This window comes from Sprattus sprattus, assembly GCF_963457725.1.
Source record: "Sprattus sprattus genome assembly, chromosome: 2".
Classification (NCBI taxonomy): domain Eukaryota; kingdom Metazoa; phylum Chordata; class Actinopteri; order Clupeiformes; family Clupeidae; genus Sprattus; species Sprattus sprattus.
This window is the reverse complement of record NC_137921.1, coordinates 46,097,999-46,118,848: the sequence shown is the minus strand read 5'-3', so window position 1 is coordinate 46,118,848 and position 20,850 is coordinate 46,097,999. Positions and strand designations below refer to the sequence as shown.

The 20,850-nt window shown below is 47.1% G+C and overlaps 1 protein-coding gene across 1 annotated transcript in view; it reads right to left on the bottom strand.

The window, feature by feature from the left end:
• Nucleotides 1-599: 599 nt before the first annotated feature.
• Nucleotides 600-20,850, bottom strand: part of tgfbr3 (transforming growth factor, beta receptor III) — a 92,529-nt gene continuing 72,278 nt past the window's right edge. Inside the window, exons 10-17 of the mRNA XM_080857764.1 lie at nucleotides 19,996-20,151; nucleotides 18,253-18,402; nucleotides 16,852-17,052; nucleotides 14,046-14,339; nucleotides 11,858-12,002; nucleotides 7,123-7,167; nucleotides 6,731-6,841; nucleotides 600-732 (exon numbers count right to left, since the gene is read on the bottom strand). Coding sequence (XP_080713890.1) covers nucleotides 614-732; nucleotides 6,731-6,841; nucleotides 7,123-7,167; nucleotides 11,858-12,002; nucleotides 14,046-14,339; nucleotides 16,852-17,052; nucleotides 18,253-18,402; nucleotides 19,996-20,151 — 1,221 coding nt within the window. The 3' untranslated portion in view covers nucleotides 600-613. The remainder of the gene's footprint in view (nucleotides 733-6,730; nucleotides 6,842-7,122; nucleotides 7,168-11,857; nucleotides 12,003-14,045; nucleotides 14,340-16,851; nucleotides 17,053-18,252; nucleotides 18,403-19,995; nucleotides 20,152-20,850) is intronic.

Genomic DNA, 20,850 nt, shown 5'->3' with positions numbered 1-20,850 from the left:
TCACAATGAAAATAAACAGATGGTATTTATCACCGATTCTTTTTTTGGCTTCTACTTTTAGCATTTAGAGTTCAGCACTGGATTTTTGAAACCTTGGTGCCACTTCGGGTCATGTGTGCTGACAAATCCGAAATAGCCCTTGCAACTGCAGTAGTACTGTCACACATTCTCAACAACTTCTCAGAAATATGACGGGCCAGGTTCAGAGGGTGGAGTTTGTGTTTGTGTGTCAAGTTTGCGACATGCCCCCAAAAATACTCTGTTTGTCTTTATCGACTTTTTTTAGACACCCTACTTTGCTCTCACAAAGTAGAATATCTCCGCACATGGGACTCAACAATATAACTCAATATTTTTCTAATAAATATTTGTTACTTAAATTTACTTTACATTTATGTATGTATATATTCATTTCTACAATAGATGTTTTATATTTACAGAATTGTGGTCAGATAAAGGTCTTCTAAACGTTTTTCTCGAGCGACTGCAGACAGCGAGCGGTGTGCTGTGTTCGGTCCATGCAGGCGGTACGTGATGGTTCTCCAGCATTCAGATGGGTTCTGCAGGGGGGTGCAGGGGGGGGGGGGGGGGGTTCTCTTGGGTTCCCCCGGGGCTACGCATTGCTGCTGCTGGAGCAAGGGGTGCTCTGCGTGCTGCCGATGCTGTGTGCAGCGCTGCTATTCTCCGAGGGCGGCTGAGGCTTGGGTGGCGGCTGCCGACTGGCTGGGCCACCTGAGAGAGGGGGAAAAAAAGAGAGACAGAGTGAGACCAAAGTGAGATCTAAGTGAGACACAAGGGTATTGTAGAATGATATTGCATACATACATAGTTTACAAAAAGAACCCCATGTTCATAGGTTGTGTGTAGACGTTATTACGTACACGTACACACACACACACACAGACACTGATTATATTACGTAATGGAATAGGTCCTTGTTCACACAACAGCTGGTGGCAGTGACGGTGATGCGCAGCTGGCCCACTAAAGAGGAGAGGGAAGCCCAAAACGAATGTGGTGCTAAGACCCAAATCCTACACCTGAGTCTAGTCTAGCCTGAGTGAGTCTTTGAGGTGTCTCACGGAGGCCTGAAATGCTGTAAAAACACAGCACTGCCAGTTTGTACAGCATGTCTCTGGCCTTATAGTGCTGGGCTTCAGTGCACAGTTTTATGTTTCTGGGCCTGTTTAGGAGAGGTGGAGGGTGGGTGGTTTGTGGGGGTGGGGAAGTGGGTGAGGGGAGGCGGAGTAGTGAGAGGCTGCAGGCCTTGTGCTGGGTGAGGGGAGAGGGACCACTGCTGGCTTCCAGCACACAATGGTCAGCTCTTCTATGGCCAGCCATGACGCAGGCAGGAAACTTTCACTACTAAACTTCAGGGGCAAGAGATTTCAGTTTAAAAGAGCAGCGAGAGAAAGAGAAAGGGAAAGAGAGAGACAGAAGGAGAGAAAAAAAGAGAGAGCAGAGAGGAGAGAAAGGGAATGAGAGGGAGACAGAGGGAGAGAGAAAAGAGAGAGCAGAGAGGAGAGAAAGGGAACGAGAGGGCGACAGAGGGAAGGAGAAAAGAGAGAGCGGAAAGAGAGAGAGACAGAGGGAGAGAGAAAAGAGAGAGAGCGAGAGGAGAGTTTAGTGGGAAAGAACATGCATCAGCAAAAGAGGATGGAGATGTGTGAAAGTGAGAGAGTGAAAGAGTGTGACAGAGAAATTGACGCCAACTGAGAAGTTTACAAAGTGCAAAGGGAAAATGAGGGAAAGAAAGAGGTTCCTGGTTATCTGCTTGTTGTTTGCAAAGGGCAGGAGTCAGGTAATCAGAGAGAGCTCTCTCTATCCCTGCCTACTGCTGTTTGTTGCTCTTCTGCTATAAACGGGCCTTCCTCTTTCCTCATGGCTTCCTCTCCTCATCTTTTTTGACATTCCTTAACTTCCAGACAAAGTCCCTGAACACTAAACGGCCTGAATGGAAAACAAGTACAACAACAATTTCCATTTGTTTGGAAAGCTTTTTCTGACAGAAGATAGAAAACATAATGGGCTCTGTTTGTTTCAAAGTTTTGGCACCGTTTCTCTTGCAGTCTCTCTCCCTCTCTCTCTCTTTTTTGTCTCTCTCTCTCTCTGTAATGATTTGATTAGGGCAGCAGGGGATTGTGTAGGGAGGCGAGGTCTATCCAGAGTAAGGGAAAACAAATCATGAGCTGTAAGAGTTATAGGAGATGTAACACTATGTGGACATTCTGTGCGTGTGTGTGGATGTGGGGGTTGGGGGTGGTGCACACATGTGTGTGAGAGATTATTCTGTAATTCTCTATATATGAATGTATTTGTGATTGTTTGTATAAGGGCTGTGTGTGTGTGTGTGTGTGTTTGTGTGTGTGTGTGTGCTTGTGTATGTGTGCCCTGGGCCTAATGCCGGATTCCCTCTTCTAGGCCCCACAGTTCTACTAACGTTTGCCAGAGTTGCACTGCCAAAAAGCTCTGTCTGAAAAAAAGCAGTCTCAGTGCTTACACAAGCGTACTAGTGCGTGCACACACACACATACACACGCACACGCACACACACACACACACACACACACACACACGCACGCACACACACACACACACACACACACACACACACACACACACACACACACACACACACACACACACACACACACACACACACACACACACACACACACACAAACAGTCCTGCCCGGACAGACTCACACACACACACACACACACAGAGTCACAGACACATACACATACACACACACACACACACACACACACACACACACACACACACACACACACACACACACACACACACACACACACACACAAACACACACACACACCTCTTTACCCTCACATCCAATCTACCCACCGCAGGCTCTCAGTTTTCAGCCCTCTGTTGCCAAAACACACCACTCTCTATTGATGAGGCCGAGGCAGCCAAGGCCTGCGGTCCTCAAAAATCTCTCAATACTGATGACAAACACTCATCTCGAACCCAGCGCACAACGACACAGCTGCCTAACTATTCAGTCCTGCTTCAGAGCAAGGCCCAAATCAGCTATCTTTGTGGTTAATCTCGGAAAAAAACCACCGGCAGATTTCGTAACAAACTCAAAAGACAGATGCATCTTATACTATGACACGCCATTGTAGGGCTGTGGTGACCCCCTTTGTTCAGGTTAGACACTGACCCCTCTGTTCCCGACACTACTTGTCTCAGGGGCAGCCTCCTTAACCTATCAGTGTGATCTATGGCTGCTCTGGCACCGACCTCTGGTGAGGTCTGTATCTTCCCCACAACCAAATAGCTGACCTGTGACTCAGCAATGTGGGGATGTGATGCTGCTTGTCCAAAAAGAACAGTGTGTGTGTGTGCGTGTGTGTGTGCGTGCGTGTGTGTGTGCATGTGTGTGCGCATGTCTGTGTACGTGAATATGTGTGTGTATGTGTGTACTGAACTGTTTGACCTGTGCTTGCTGTATGACTGGACCCAAGCCAGGCAGCCCCCCCCCCTCTCTCTCTCCCTCTGCACTCTTTGTTTCAGTGTGACCCTTTCTGTGAGTCTTTTGTAAGTATGTCACTGTCACCGCTTCCCCTTGTCACTCCGTCTCCCTGTCTTTGCCTGTATCTCTTTGTAGCCCTTGCCTCAAGTGATGTACAGAACAAGAGACAGTGATGAACCGCTACCCTTTCCCAAGCATGACTGGATGTTGAGTGGTCTGAACCACTAGAACTCTCTGATAGATGATAAAAGAGAATGAAAATGCACTCTCTGACATGCACTGTTCCAAAAGTGTCACGAGTTGCTGCTCGGAACATAGTCACAAACTTAGCGGGTGATTTATCTCTAGAGCATGACATATTGTATGTGACATCACAGAGACAGGAGGATTATGGGGTTGAGAGCGGGGATGCATGGCTAAGCCTCAGTAACTTCCAGATATTTCGATATTAAATTCTTCAGCATGACTCCACACACTGGACCGATCTGACAGTGAGATACCCTTTTGCATCAAGTATGCGACCTGTGGTAAACCTGAAACTTTTTATTTTTTAATATCCCTGACTATAAGTTTTTTTTTTGTAGGAAAACAGTGCAAAACTTGTGTTATCTTACATGGTTTTGAAATTCCAGTTCGATATTTACTTTACAACTGTGACTAAAATATATGTTTGTTTTGCCAAAGCACAGCAAACTGTGGACGACCATCACAGCTATTAACATAACATACAAACATTACATGATACTAGCAGAGGAGGCCATCATGGGTGTAAGGCTATATTTGAGCGCATGTGTCAGCAACATTTCTCACCATCAAGAGCCAAAATGGAGGACGGCTCCAGAGAGTTGCCTAACAGAGCGAACCCGAGAAGCCTCCGGCCTTGAGCGGAGCTGTGACCCCACCCGACATTCTTGCCCACCGCTGGGACTCCATACTGGCTTATTTTCGCAGTTCTCATCTTCCCGTGATTTCAAAATAGCCAGGGTCCTATTCCTGAAATTTTATATATATATTTATATACTTATGTTTTGGACCACTTTTGGAAATCTCTACAAGTAAAGAAGTCATGGGGTTTATTTCTATTTTTATGTGATCCCATATAGGGGTATGAGTTAATACTTTCCGATTGTGTGGAACAGCACAAAGCCTGTGCCCTCTCTGACCCCCGAGGGATGGCTTTGATCCAGACCTCTTATGAGAACCACACGCTCCTATCCACTTCATCACCAACCTCACCTCCAAGTAAACTCACAGTCCTCTTATGAGGGGGATATTTTTTACACCTGTTTTCTTCAGCATGGAGTGCACTCAGCTCTTTTTTTGGACGGCCTATTCTTTTGGATCACGGTCCAAATCAATCTCAGGGCTCAAGGCGTCTCTGTTCCTTGTGAGTCTCCCTAGGATGGTAATAAAAGCGCAATAAAGTGGAAAAAACCTTTTTAGAGAGGTGCCAAAATAACCAGTGGAGGATGGAGGGAACAGGACTCCCTCCCGGGACTACTGATCTTAGCCCAAGGGTGCTGCATGGCAACGCTGAGATGTGCACGGCAACATCATCTTTACGGCAACTGCAGAATGAGAGAGAATGCAGCAGCCAAGTCTCAAACGCCAGCTTGTCTGCTGTCAGAAAGACTTGTTGGACAAAATGTCAGTCAGCTCTGATCATCTACAAAGAGGATCAGTAAAGTAGAACTTCAGCTCCTCAAGCCTGTTATCACTATGCAGAAATGCACACGATCGATCAGTTTACCTGTCCAGTGTAATCGTCCGGTGGTGTTTTCTGGGAAAGAACCATTGTGGCTTATCTGGTAGATGGTGGGTCACTGTGCCCCTCTCTGAAAGGTGTCATGGAGACTTTCTGCAGAACTGTCATTCCAATATAGTTAAAGTTGTACGGCCCAAATGTAGTAGGTTAGTGGGGCTGGAACTGTTATGTGTGCGTGTGCCTGTAATATATACAAAGAACTCTATACTGCACGTCACAACCTATTGTTGATTTAATTCCCCCTGCTGTGAGAGAGTTGCTACCAAAAGATGTAACTATGTACAAACAGGCTTGCTTATATTGGTTTAATAGCTCTCATGATCTGTTTTGTATTTTGACCTGTACGTAGACATAGTCTTCTCTGATAAACTGATCAAGTACCAGCCCCTACATGCAAGGTGTTTTACGTAAGTTGGTGATCCTGATATTTGTCAGCCTTGGACATGTTCACATACTAACAATTAGTGTGTTACAACTGACAGTCTACCTATGAAATCAAGACAGCAAGAAATACTCTGCTCCATCTCATTTGTGAGAGGCAGCCTTGTTTGCTGTGCAAGGCAATGAGTGTCAAATGTTGTATTTCACCTCTGGAATCCATTTTGTTGGTAATGTGACTGGTGGATTCAAATAAAGAATTCAACTGTGCATATGTATGTTTGAGTGAGTGAGTGTCTGTGCGATTGAGAGGAAATAAGCATATGGAAGTGTGTCTCCATATGCATGTGTGCATGTGCATATTCTATGTGTGTGTGCGTGCGTGTGTGTGTGGCAGATCGTTCCGCTCCCTGAGTGAGCGTGCGCTTCCTCTGCTAGTGCTCAGTGTAAGGATCAGCACTCTTGGCGAGAGTGTGCGGCCTCTCCTTCCTGTGGGCCCTGCTTCAACTTGACCCCCACACCACCCTCACACCCACCCCTCTGCGCCGGACAGGGGGAATTCCAGCCGCGCTCTGGCCCCGATCGTACCCGGAATGCCGCCGACCGTCACACAAACACACACACACACAAACACACACACACAGTCGGACACACAGTCGGACACACAGTCGCACACGCACACACACCTCCCCTTCATAGCCCTGTTCAAAGACAGGAAGGAGAGTTCAGGGCCTGTGCTGACAAACAGGATGTAGTTATGGGCAGAAGGACTGGCCGGGCTATTGTGAGCTGTCACCAGAGACCCTGGCCGGCTCCAACGTTAGAACAGGGGCCACCGCAACTATTCTTTTCACCTCTTTTTTAATGCAGTGATGACGTTGTCAGCGACACTGTCAGTGCATTCCTGAGCTTGATGCCAATCCCTAGGTTCATGCGAGTTCAGTGTAGTTTAAGGATGCGTGTGTATGTGTTTGTTGGTAAGTGTGTGTGTGTGTGTGTGTGTGTGTGTGTAAGAGAGAGAGAGAGAGAGAGAGAGAGAAAAAGAGAGAGAGAGAGAGAGAGAGAGAGAGAGAGAGAGACTTACCTGTCTGTGAATAGATGAACCACAGCGCTCCCGTTAGCAGAGCTCCTATCACGAAGGCAGCGAAGGCGATGCCCACCACGCTTGTTGTGTCCAGCACGTTACTGTGGGGTGCTGTGAAAACATGCTGTGTACTTTAGTATTTACATACTCTGAAAAAAACTGAGTGGACTTAAGGTCAGTTATGCATTTGATCTTTCAGTTCTGCTTAGCCAGTTAACTGACATCTAAACGACAGGATATTGCTGACCTTGACCTCTTAAACTCCCCTATGATGACACAACTCTGATGATACTTATCAGTGCACTTAAACATTGAATTGCTAACTTACAAAATTGGATTGGTTAAATAAAAAGCGTGAGTCTTATCGTGCGTTGATAAAAGGTGTAACTCACATTCATTTAAAGAATCTCCAAGCTGGTCTTCTTCGGTGGGCGTTACTGCAAAGGAAACAAAACACCCCATCAACATCTGAAGCTGGCATGAGCAAGAGAAAGACGTGCTACGCATCAAAGAGACGAGAGCCAGTGGTGGTCGGGGATATGTTTGGATGAACAAGACTCCAAGGCTGGCTGCAAGTTCACACTGGACGACCAAGAGATTGGGTGCTCACTGTGCCCCTGAGCCAAGGCTGCAGGAGACTCAAAGTGCAGTACAGTTAACTAGCATACAGAAGACATACACACACACGCACACATACACACACACACACACACACAAACACACACACACACACAAACATGGCTATTTCAATTTAACATTTTACGTTGCCTCTTATTATTGTTGGACAGTAACAATGGAAGGAGATCCTGATAGGATCTCTATCTCCCCCTTCTCGCCCTCTCTCTCTCTCTCTCTCTCTCTCTCTCTCTCTCTCTCTCTCTCTCTCTCTCTACTGAAGCCTGCTCTCAGATACTGACCACGGGCCCTTCTTTTTGGCTCCCCCACATAACATGGATGAGTTTCACTGATCTAATTAGCTCTAATAATGCCCGCACTCTCCTACACAATGGTCCCTGTGTGGCCCGTAGGCCTCGGGACAGACTGGTCGGTGTCCAAGGGCCCGGGACAAAGGCCACTATTCTGGGGAGAGGAGAGGAGAGGAGACACCTTGGGCGCGACGGGCACTCTTGTGTGGGGCGACGACAGAGCCATGCTGGAGCTCTCAGAGGAGCCCCCTCTAAGGCTGCTGTAGACAGTGGCACCTCACACACACACACACACACACACACACAGAGATGAATACACACACACACACACACACACACACACACACTCACACACACATACATGCATGCATACAGACAAACGTCTGTACAGGGAAACACATACATGTAGGCACACACACACACAAACACACACATACAAAAAAACACACACGTCATCCATGCAATCTCAGCCACACTCTATGCAAAAACACAGAAAAGCAACTATTGAATCCTTTTGTTCTGTGAATAAATGTGCAGGGGAAAAAAAAGAGAAGAGAGAGAGAGAAATCCTGAAAGAGGTGCAGGGGGGGACAGGCAGCTCTCAAACCCTGGCCAAGAAAATGAGCACATTCATAACTGTCAGTCAGGGTGAAGTCGGCAATAGTGCAAATAGCAGTTATATGTGAACGTGGGGAGATAATTGAGGCAGAAAGTTAGGACCCAGCTATTTCTTTGCTGTAATGAGAGAAAAGGATGGGGTGTAGGGGGAGAGAGGGAGAGGGAAGGGGGCCAAGTGCTCAGGGTTCACCCCACCCTGCTGTGGAGCTGGGAGCTGTGGGCCAAGGGCTTGGTTCTGGTGGGTCAGTACTGTAACGCCCATGCAAACAGAGCTCTGTCCAAAAGACGCAAGCAGACACACACAGACCGACACACACACACACACACACACACACACACACACACACACACACACACACACACACACACACACACACACACACACACACACACACACACACACACACACACACACACACACACAAACACACAAAATGGGGGTCACACAGGCCTCCACACCTCCCTTTGTCAGCAGGCTTTTGTTTAATTCACTCTCTTGTTCTGTGGTGAGTTTGGCCCGGTTGCAGGGGAGAGATTAGAGGGAGTGAGAGAAGGAGAAAGGAGCATGAAAACGAGAATGAGAGAGGAGCCAAAGACAGCCAGAGGGAACGAGAAAGCATGAAAATGAGGGGCGATGTTCTCATTTGAGCATTTGGGCCAACTGCTGACCGAACCATGTCTCTTTGCAGGGTTCTAGTTCCTGAGACTGGTGTGACGTTTGATTTCCCTTAACATTTCATCTTGCTCGCTCAGAGGACTCAAGGCCTCTGTGTGTGTGTGTGACTGTGTGTGTGACTGTGTGTGTGTGTGAGGAATGTCAAATAATATTTGAAAAAGTAGTCAAATAGTTCCCAGCCATTATTGAATGGTGTTTTCACATCCCTAGTGTGTATATGTGTGAGTGTGTGTAAAGCCTGGCCTGTTTCCTTGATTGGGCAAGACCTGGCACTCACACTCCTCTTCTTCTCCAGCGCTCATCAGTGCGTCACAGAGCACAATCCACTATCCCATTTCTGGCAAGTGCTCCTCTTGGGAGACATACATGTTGGTGTGGGTGCGTGTGTTTGTGTCTTTCTTGTGTGTGTACGTATGTGTGTGTATGTGTGTGTGTGTGTGTGTGTGTGTGTGTGTGTGTGTGTGTGTGTGTGTGTGTGTGTGTGTGTGTGTGTGTGTGTGTGTGTGTGTGTGTGTGTGTGTGTGTGTTTGTGTGTTTGTGTGTGTGTGTGTGTGTGTGTGTGTGTGTGTGTGTGTGTGTGTGTGTGTGTGTGTGTATAAAGGAGAGGTTAATCAATGTGTTGAGGTCGCTGTGATCCTGTCTGAAGGGTACACTGTGTTTTTTCCATGGCCAAAGCTGCTGGTTCCAAAAGCGTCTCTCTTTGATTTGCAGATGGAGCAGAGCATTCGCTGGGACCCCATCCAGGGCGGTCTCTCCCTCTCTCTCTCTCTCTCTCCCATGGCTGCTGTGAAAAGACCACTTGTTTTCCCGCCGCCATGAGAGATGCCTTTGTGTTCAAAGTGTCGAGTTGTTTTTAATATCTGATCCAGTCTGCGTTTTACTCCGATTTCATTCTGATTATGGTGCAGCTAGAGTTGACTTCATTGAATCATTGGGAAGGGACTATCAATCTGCCCTATCGGCCTGGGCAGAAACACATCTGCAGACTGGGCTGTGTGGCCACTCTACAGTGCTTCAGCTTCACACTAGATTCACACTGACTCACTCTGGGAGAATCTGGATTTGCTTAGGCCAATCATATCTTGTTAATGTGCGGGTTGAATAAAAGCGTGCAAACACTGCTGGTGTTAATTTCACAGCAGACAACGGAATAGTCAACAGTAATCCAAAATGTCTGCCACCGTGTAATTCTGGCAGACCCGAGTCAGAGCATCACGGCTGCTTTTGGTTGGAAAACTCTAATCAAGCGCCATTCCTGTTGCAACCTGTGGCCATGGTGACCCAATCACCCCTGGGCTTGTGTAATGGCGTTTGCTGTATTCCTGATTCATTGTGGGATGATTTCCATTAGGGCAGTGAGTCAGGGCTGCTGACTCACACCGGTTGAAGCTCACTGGCTGCCGGGATGGGATCCTGAGGGGGATGAGGTAGAAGCTTTGTGTGTGTGTGAGTGTGAGTGTGAGTGTGTGTCTCTCTGTTTGTGTGTGTGTGTGTGTGTGTGTGTGTGTGTCTGTCCTTATGTGTGTGGGTCTTTAAGTGTGTGTGTCTTTATGTGTGTGTGTGTGTGTGTGTGTGTGTGTGTGTGTGTGTGTGTGTGTGTGTGTGCATGTGATCAGAGAGAGAGACTGACTCTCATGGCTCTCATGATATCACCCACATCTGAGATTAGGTCATTATTATTAGTGAAGTGTGATGGTGGGTTAAGCCCCGGCCTGATGCGCCCCTCCCTTTTGCACTGACCACACAGTTAGAACATACAATATATGCTGAGAGGAAGGACGGGGGAGACAGAGAAAGGGACAGGAAAAAAGAATGGAAGATTGAGAGAGGGATGCTATATGGGCCACTCTGAAATGGATTTCAGGCTCCCCCTTTCTCTGTCTCTCCTTGTCCCCTGTGTGTGTTTAGAGGCTTCTGAGGCAGACATTAAATGAAAACAACTGTGGCTTGGTGCTGGAACATTCTTTGTCTAGTAATCAGCTAACATAAACTGGGACCCGAGCTTCAGAACTGGCATGAGGCCTCCCTGAGAGCTCCCCTCTGTACATACACATACGCACACACATACACACACACACACACATACACACACACACACACACACACACACACACACACACACACACACACACACACACACACACACACAAATAATCATGCTTACCCTCAAACGCTCACTATCACATGCTAACACATTCCAGACTGCCACACGCATTTGGTGAATTACTCTATGCAGTCAGTCCCCCTCATGTCCCTTATGAGATAACTCACCACACACTCCCCGCATCACACACACACACACACACACACACACACACAAAAGGCTTTTCCAATGTGTGTCGCACTGCTGGTCTTCATTACTGGTGTAACCCCAAGCCAGCTGTGACGGGCCAGGCCAACACCAATGTAATCAGAAAGACAGCTATGACTGGAACGCCATCACAGCTCCTTTCACTGGACTTGGGTCTGACACAGATCTGAGGTCATCTGTCCCATGGAGACATGGTCTGGATGGACACTGGACACTGGAGAATCTTCTTTTTCTTTCTCTGACTGTCTCTCTCAGTCTCTCTCTTTCTCCCACTGAGATATAACTGTGTTTTTTTCCCACAACACATTCCTATTTTTCCCTCCTCGTTTACAACTGTCAGTGAGATCATACACCCATAGATCTCCTTATTAACAGAGACCACATGGGGCCTGGGCTTTTGGAGGGTGTGAGTGTGTGCTGAAAACATGCCTTTCTTGGAAAAGGACTCATGGCTGTCAGCTTCCATTACAAGACAACACGGTTTTGTCCTGAACTAGTCTTCAGCCTGTGCCAGGGACTTAGTCCATTATAGTGACAGCATGACAACTTGATCCATGTAGTGTGAGAATTGTCCTGCGACGTGTGGTTGGCCTTACCTGGAGATTCGGTGTCTGTGGGATGGATACCTTCTTGCCCATTGGGGATGACCATCAGGGGTTTGTAGGTGGTCTTGGTGTTCATCATCATGTTCAAGATGGTCTTGAGATCCATGGAGGTGCAGGCCTCGGCTGGCTGCATGCACTGCAGAGAGAACACGCTAGCGTCAGCATTCATGGCACTTAGAGGCAATAGATAGGAGTCATATTACATGTGCAGAACAGTGTTAAAGGCTGTTGACAAACATTCATTAATGCATATGTCTCATCGTGATCAGCTTGCAGACTCGGTGGCGCTGGTGTTAAGGTTATGTGGACATAGTTTGAGGAGTTGAGTAGAAGTTTGCTGTTACCAGGACCACAATCCATTTAGTTTCCATTCCAAACAGACTCAGATTTAAAAGGACAAATGAAAAGGACCTACATTTACAGAGCATATTCCCACAGTAAAACTAATGCTGAAGCAAACCAACAAAACAACCGCAACTGAACAAAATGCAGCATGACATTTCTACACAGTAGTCATCTGTGGTCTGTGTGTCTCCATCTACGCTGTCAGACAAGGCTTTGTGATGTAACTGATATAGCCTTGCTGGATTGGGAGGCTTGACTTTTGGGGTCCGGTTTGAGTTGAACAACAGCATCTATCTGCTCCTCTCTCTCTCTCTCTCTCTCTCTCTCTCTCCCACTCTCTCTCTCATTCTCTCATTCTCTCCCTCTCTCCCTCTCTCTCCCTCTTTCACTCTGGAGCACGAGGGACTGACCCTCCCCAGGGCTTTGATCTCCCGAAAAACCACACATGTAATTTGGCGAAGAGGGTACATATTTAAAAACAGTTAATCTCTCATCTCCTTCCAGATTACTGCCACAGTGTAAACACCCCTGCTACACAACACTGAGTCAGCACTCACCACCACTGAACTTATAAGAGAGAGAGCAGAAAGGGAGAGAGGGAGAGAAATGAGAGTGTGAGTGATTAGAGAGAAAATGAGAGAGAGAAAAAAAAAGAAAATTTACTACAGAAAATAGCTGATAAAGGGAAAGTGACAGAGAAAGTGACAGAGAAAGTCACAGTGAAAGAGTTAGATTGAGAGGAAAGAGGTGTAGGGGAGGACCAGGCAAGGAGAGGGAAAAAAAGGAATGAAGAAAAGACACGACACTTGAGTCGGAGGCTTTGCTTTCCATAAGCGCGCGCCGTTGTTAGGGAGACCTAGAGGAGATTTATGCTTCCTGCTCACGGCCTGAGGATGGATGAGGCCTGGCAGATGGTGTACAGCCGGAGGACGTGCCAATGCCAGCCCTCCGTGCCGAGCACACAGCCATGACACACGCAGGTCATCACGGGAGAGACACGGATGATCGCTTATATTTATCTGAGGCCCAGGAGGCGCAAGAGGGACAGATATCGAAGCAAATCACTGAAAAATCCTTAAGGCCCTTTCATTAAAAAAAAAATGAAGGATTCAAATCTCTCTGCCATTTAATCCAACGTCCATTTCTCCATTTGAATTGTGCCCATGCCCTGGTTCAGGACTGCTGTACCTGAACATTATGTATGTGACTGGGATACAGACAGCCAGGCCTGATCCTGAGTCAGATCTTACACTTGGAGATGCTTTATGCATGCAGGCTCTGATTTATACTGAGTCTGCAGGAGCTGTCTGTGATTCTCTGCTTCTCAAGAGACCTGAAGAGTCTGGAATCTATGTTGATTTACCGAGGGCAGGCAAAGAGAAGAGCGATGAGGAGAAAACAACTGAGGAGCTGAAAAGAGGAAGAGGGGAGAGGAGAAAGGAAAGGTGAGATGAGGACAAGAGAGGAGAACTAAGAAAAGTATAGAGGAGAAAAGGAGAGGAGAAAACAACTGAGGAGCTAAAAAGAGAAGGAAGACATGCAGAAGAAGAGAGGAGAAGGCAGGTGAGGTGAGAAGAGGAGAGGAAAACTGACAAAAGCAAAGAAGAGAAGAAAGAGGAGAGGAGAAAACAACTAAGCAAAAGCTGAGAAGATGAACTTAGAGGCAAGCAGAGCAGCAGAAGTGAGGTGAGGAGGAGACAGACAAGAGAGGAGGAGAGGTGAGGAGGTGAGGTGAGAGGAGGACAGAGACAGACAAGAGAGTAGGAGAGGAGAGAATAAATGTTAAGGACCGATATAGGCTGACAGGCAAAAAGAAAAAAAGAGAAGTGCATACCTCAGAGAGTTCATTGTCGTTGGGGACGTTGGAGCACAAGGACATCTCACAGTGCAGGAAGACCAGCGAGATGTTGAACTTCTGCCTGAAGGTGAAGCTGAAGCGCTTGCGTTCGGTCTGGGCGTGGGGTATGGGCAGTTCCACTCGCGAGGGGTAGTACACCACCGAGTCGTCGGTGGGGCAGATGTTCTCGATCAGTGTATACTCCGGCGGTACGTTTGTGTCGGAGTTCGAGGACAGGAAGCAGGCTCGGATCACAAAGCTAAGATCAGGATCTGTTTTGGTTGCAGAAACCTGTAGAGAAAGGAAGGACACACACACACACACACACACACACACACAGAGAGCAAGAGAGTGCGAGGGAGAGAGAAAGGGGGAGAGAAAGAGAGTACTTTGTCTTCATTCTTGGCACAGTACCTCATTACAAAATCTACAAATTGGTGGAATTATTACATTCCAGCACTTAATATAATCTGTTTCATGTCTTTAACAAACACATTTCACATTGATGTCTTAGAACTATTAGTGGTCCTTAACAATTTATACTTGACACCTCATCATTAATCGCATAAAGGTTCTCTGCGTGTCCCATTCAAACTTCACAGGGACAACCATGACCAAACAGGCCTGCTTACTGCACTCTGAGTGGGAGGCATGGCGGCCGCTCTTATCGGGCTTCCACTCAGCAAGTGGTAAATCATGCCTTTATGAGCGCAGCTGACAGGCACTCCTGTTCATTCTTGCTCCTTTTGTGTCAGTGCTGGAGTGCCGCGTGTTTGCCGATACTCTCTCCTGGGCATTTGCTCAAAATCAAAGCAACCATGTTCCGGTCCTGAAACAGGCCATTCATTTTTTCGAAGAAGGGAGAGAGAGAGAGAGGGAGAGGAGCGAGTGCGTAAGAGAGGAGGGGAGGAAGGCGAGGAGGAACGGTGTCAAAAGCCTGCTGGCGAGTGAGTCCAAGAATCACAGCTTTCTCAAAGTGAGATTTCTCCTTGCCTTCAACAGTTTTAAGAGGATCTTTCCGTCTTTCAGACCACAAGGTATTTCCTCCTGACTTATGGTGTCCCTTTTTCTCTCTCTCGCTGGCTCTCGCTCTCTCTCTCTCCATCTCTCTTTTTCCTGAAAAATAAAGTGTGTTACACATCTGTTTCTGTCTGTGGCAGAGCAGAGTCAGGCTTGACAAATACGCTTGCTTGCCATGAGTTACGTTTGCCCGCCCTAAAGACACGTTTCCATTCTTTCTGCCTTCTCTCTCCCTCTTTCTCTCAGTCTCTTTCTCTCTTCTTAGTCCCTTTCTCTGTCACACATACACACACACCCACACACACACCCACACACACACCCACACACACACACACACACACACACACACACACACACACACACACACACACACACACACACACACAGGCATTATCATCACACTAATACACAAAGCCCCACAAATACAGATGCAAAAACCTACCCGCCATAAAACCATCACATCCCATTTCCTCTCTTTGCTTGTGCCAGGCACTTAAGTATATAGTACATGAACTGGCTGCCACCAACACACACACACACACACACACACACACACACAATTATCCACACACACACAAAAACACACACACACAATTATCCACACACACACAAAACACATACACATCCATTAAGTAGGACATACGGAGGCCACATTTGCAACACCGGCAGTGACCGCGATGAATGCAGAGGTCATCCCCCTAAGCCTGGGAACATGTGTCAGAGCCAGAGCGCCGCGTGTCAGAATTCTCACGGCCGTGCAAACCCCACGAAGAGCCACAAAGAAGAGAGTGCGATGGGAGACAGACACACACACACAGCAAGAGAGAGAGAGAGCGAGAGAGAGATAGAGAGAGAAGAGAAGAGACGGGGAGCAGGGGATGAGGTCTAACGCCAGCAGACAGAGGGGCCCTTTGTGGCCTGCTGGCGCTGTGTCCACTCTGCCATCTTCCCTCGCTCCGGCCGGGGCCATAAATTTGCCACTTCAAAGCTGGCGGCCGAAACATAGCCCTTCCTCAGGGGCTGCTTTTTAAAGCATCATCTTTTGGAACAATGTTTTCATTGGAGCTATAGACAGGCCTTGTTAACGTCCTGTTGGCCTGACAGATCCTTCACATGTCCCAACACGCCATCTCTCTTTTCTCTGTGTGTCCAGGTTTAAATATTTAAAAATGATACATTAAAGTAATATATGTTATATACATAACACACCTAGTCAAATGTAATATATTGTGCTATCCTTAGTTTACACCCACTTTATGGCTTAAAAATACAAGTGGGGGTTGTGAGAAAAGTTTGAAATGCTCTGGGACGTTGTATCAACAAAGCAGTAAAAAAAAAGACATGAGCTGTACATTCTCACCCAATGCATGGGTATTGCTCATAGATTCTCTCTCTCACTAGCGAATGAAACATAGGGAGAGCCAGACTGAAGGCTCAGGTCTTCCTCGCTCCACTAAACAAGTCCTCGACTCTCAAGTTATCATTTTACAGATCGACCTTTCATGCGCTTTCAACACCAAATACCTCACAGTTGACACCACATGACAACACAAACAGCTGCTATCAATACAGAACATGGATTTTTTACTCTTTTGCAGGCTGGAAGTTGTGTTGGTGTATCCAGTGAGTTCTTAAATGAACCAATTAACCGTTGCACAAATATGAACTTGACCTTTCCTGCACCTATGCATACATTTGAATGAAATCAAGTGTTAAATGTCAAGTATATACTGTATGTAAGATAATGACATTTCACTACATGTTGTGCCTTAAGTCATTTTACCTCCACGAAGACGGGTGTGTTCTCTGAGGTGGTGAAGAAGGACTGTTCGGGGTTGAAGAGGAAGAGGTTGGTGTTGTGCAGCTGCATGTTGAAGGTTACGCTGTCCACCACATCTTCGGCCCCTCTAGGGAAGCTAGGCCCCGGGAAGTGGCTAGGGAAATGGGGGTCTGGGCTCTGGTTCTTGAAGTATGTGCAGTTGAACTGGGGAGAAAGAGGACAGAGCAATCAAGAGAAGGGAGAGTGAGAGTGAGAGTGAGAGAAAGAGAGATGGGAAAGAGAGATGAGCAGAAAAGATAGAGGAGATCCAATGAAAACATGGACTCAGTTTTGACATCCGATTAATGCATCTGGTTATGACCGACCAATCTATCTGTGCTGTGGGTCAGTCTGCTTAGTCACAGCAGGAGATAGAGTGATAGAAGAGATAGTGAAAGAATAGCAGAAAACAAGAACAAAAAAAACACAAGAGGTGCCGAGAAGAAAAGAAAGACAGTGAGATAGACAACAGAGACTCAGAGAGGGAAACAGGGAATGTGGAAAAAGCAATGAAAATATGAGCAGACAAAAGAATAAAATCCTTGTGAATAGAAGCACACGGAGGTAAAGAAAGTTGGAGTGAATGAGGCCTCAAAAAGGGGATCCAAGAGAGAGAAAGAGAGAGAGAGAAGTAGGGAGAGAATGGCTTTGAAGTAGGAAAGGAAAAGGAATGGCAACGTTCCAAAATAGGTCCACAGTTCAAGAAACAGACATCACCGTGGGGAGGCGGTCAGAGGCTGAATTATCCATCCCACTCAGGGGCCAAGCGAGTGCTTTACTGATACTGAGGGGGTCTGGGAGATGTAGTCTTGCAGAAGCCCAGAACCTCTGGAAGCCCTTTCAGACTTTGTAGCTTCTGACCAGACATTGCACCATCCAGACTCCCAATCCAGCCCTAGCTTGTAATCAGCTAAACATAGATCCTTTAGCGCTCCGCACAAACTCATGCATCAAAAACACATCTTGCGTTCAAACTGATTTATCATCCTCTTGTGTTCATATATGAAACATCAGACCAAAGACAACCCTTATCTATGATAAATGAAAAGCCTGATAACAACTGACCATTTATAAGGGCTATTAGTCATGACAAATAAGCAGATTGTGAATGTGTTTCTTTTCATCCCCAACACAGTGCAGAGCTAATGTAAGAATCTAACTTGGATCCATGTGGAAAGAAGCAACAGGTGTGATTCCTCTTCTGAGCTTGAAGGAGGGAGGCCAGATGGCTGAGGATGCTATCTAGCTGTGGTCATTAGCATCACTGCTAATGAGCAGCTTGTGTTTCTCTGACAAGTTCACTGTCGGATATGTCTCTTGTCTTTGTCTGTGTCTGATGTGTGGTGTCTGGTGTTGGTGTCTCACCAGGATCGGCGCCCGGTGGCCCCTCGGTGTCAGTAGGGCTCTGTCCAGCCCCTCTGGTTCCCCAGGGAAGACCACATCCCCCGCCTCCATGTCTTCATAGTCCGGGGGCCAGCCACTCCCATCTCTCGCCTCGGACGAGCTGATCAGCACCTGTCAAGCACAACATGAGTTAGAATTCAGGACTGTGACCTCCTGTCAATCACACCATTTAAATGCATCTAGAACGACTGGTTTGGGAGATGTGAGGCTTTACAGCCCGCCATGTCCAAAAAGTTCCCAGCGAAACACTGTGATCCAATCAGAAGAGTTCTTTAAGAGCACGCTCTGATCTGATATCAGGTCAGTTGGCCTGCCGAAGTTGTTCCTATCCCCAAAAAAACAAATGAGTTGGAACGTGGGAACCTTCAAGTGGTTTCAACATCCCTGCTCCCAAGGCAGAGCCACAAAGCATACTTCTCATTGTTGAGCAAAGACGCATGAATACACACTCAGAGATACACCCTCACACACACACAGCAGAAACATGCATGCACACAGAGTGTAATGAGTGTGAGTATGTGCATGACACTGAGGTAAAAGCAGTCAAAAAGCCTTGAGAATACAAGCAAAACATTTTGATTTTGCTTGTGTTGCCAAATGCACAAACACACTAATTCTCTTTTTCTCAATCTCTCTCTCTCTCTCTCTCTCTCTCTCTCTCTCTCTCTCTCTCTCTCTCTCTCTGTCTCTCTGTCTTCCCTTGTCCAGTTCCCAGAGTTTCTTTCTCAGCTTAATCAACACCCTGTTGCTTTGACCGGAGGGTCACATCTTGCAAGTATCCCCCAGGCCCCCCGACCAGGCAGAACAAAAGCGTCACAACAGGGCTGGGAGCGTGCCTGGCCGTTTAATCTGCTAGGGGGCCGCCAAAATGAATTGCATGGGATTCCATTTCCTCTGCAAATTATCACAGGAGATCAGTGAGGAAGTGACTCATCTCCTTGCTTGTCAGAGGTCAGGGAGTGAACAGAGTGGAGCAGTGGTGTGTGTGTGTGTGTGTGTGTGTGTGTGTGTGTGTGTGTGTGTGTGTGTGTTTGTGTTTGTGTTTGTGTGTTTGAGTGTGTGTGTGTGTGTGTGTGTGTGTGTGTGTGTGTGTGTGTGTGTGTGTGGGGGGGGGGGTATTCGATAGAGAATAAGATGGGGTCAGGGTGCAGCAGAGGGCATTGACTGGTAGAGTGATGTGATCTGTGAATGGCTGGCAGAAGTCTACAGGGAGGAGTCAGGGACCAGAGCAGAGTTAAGATTGGAAAGATTGGAAATTAATGTATTCTTATTATTTTTGTGATGTAACTATCATATAATCTTAAGATGTGAATGCATATGCCGAGTACTCCAACTGTGTGTGTGCGAGAGAGGGAGAGAGTGTATGTGTGTGAGAGAAAGAGTCTGTGTCTGTGTCAAAATAAAACACTCAGTGACTGAACAAAGAACCACATAATAAATGGAGGCAGGTGGCTCTCTCACGTGGAAATCACAGAGACAAAAACACTGAAAAGAAACCCCACCTGCTTCTAGTTATCAGTCACTCACTTATTATCCACTCCTACAGTACATGTGACACTCCAGTCATACAATCTCAATCACTCATATCAACTCTCACCTCATAGACCACCTGTCAAAGAGCACGCCAAGGGGCTTTCATTTAGCATCCTCTGAGAAGATAAGGACCTTCAGGATCCTACTGGTCCGGGCCAGAGTCGTACTCACTGAGTTGATGTAGATGACCACGGGGCTGGGGTGGAAGGGGATATTGGTGGTCTGGCAGCCATTCAGCGAGGTCTCCAGCGTGTAATGTGTGGAGTTGGAGGTTGCTCGGCACGTCGGGTCCTGCAGAGTGATGTTGACTTTCCTGTAGCCATTGGCCTGCAGTTGGAACAGCAGGGGTTAGACAAGCCAACCCAGACTTCGAATTGTCTTGCTTTTAATACAGAAAGACAAGATCCAGTACCACAAAGGACATTGTATGGCCCAAGCCTAGGGAATGAGGTAACTCTTCGATTGGTGGAGGAGAATTGAGCTTAAAGTCCGACATGTGGTCCCCTCTCCATGGCGAGCTGGCACAGCCCAAACACTTGGCTCTGATACACACGCTACTAGGATTAAAAAACAACAGATTCACAGCCCAACGACCAAGACAACCATGTTCCACCCAAATTTGTAGTCATGGAAAACCATAACTGGGGAGGTTCTATCTTGCATGTTGTTGTGTGTGTGTGTGAGTGTGTGTGTGTGTGAGTGTGTGCATGTGTGTCATGGCTCCCCTGAAACAAATAAAAATGTTCACAGCAGGGTCCCCCTGCCAGACCAACAGCTATTTTCATTGCGACACAAGGGTTTGTGCCACCCTCAGATGTGGTCAATTACGTCCTCTCTGTTTCATGGCGTCTAACACAAGGGCCCACACACACATGCACACGCACATATTTACGCACTCTTGGAAAAACCATACAACACTCGGATAAAAACATGAAAAGCCTGGCACGCATACACACAAACACATACATACGGTACATACACACACACACACACCCACCCACACCCACACACACACACACACACACA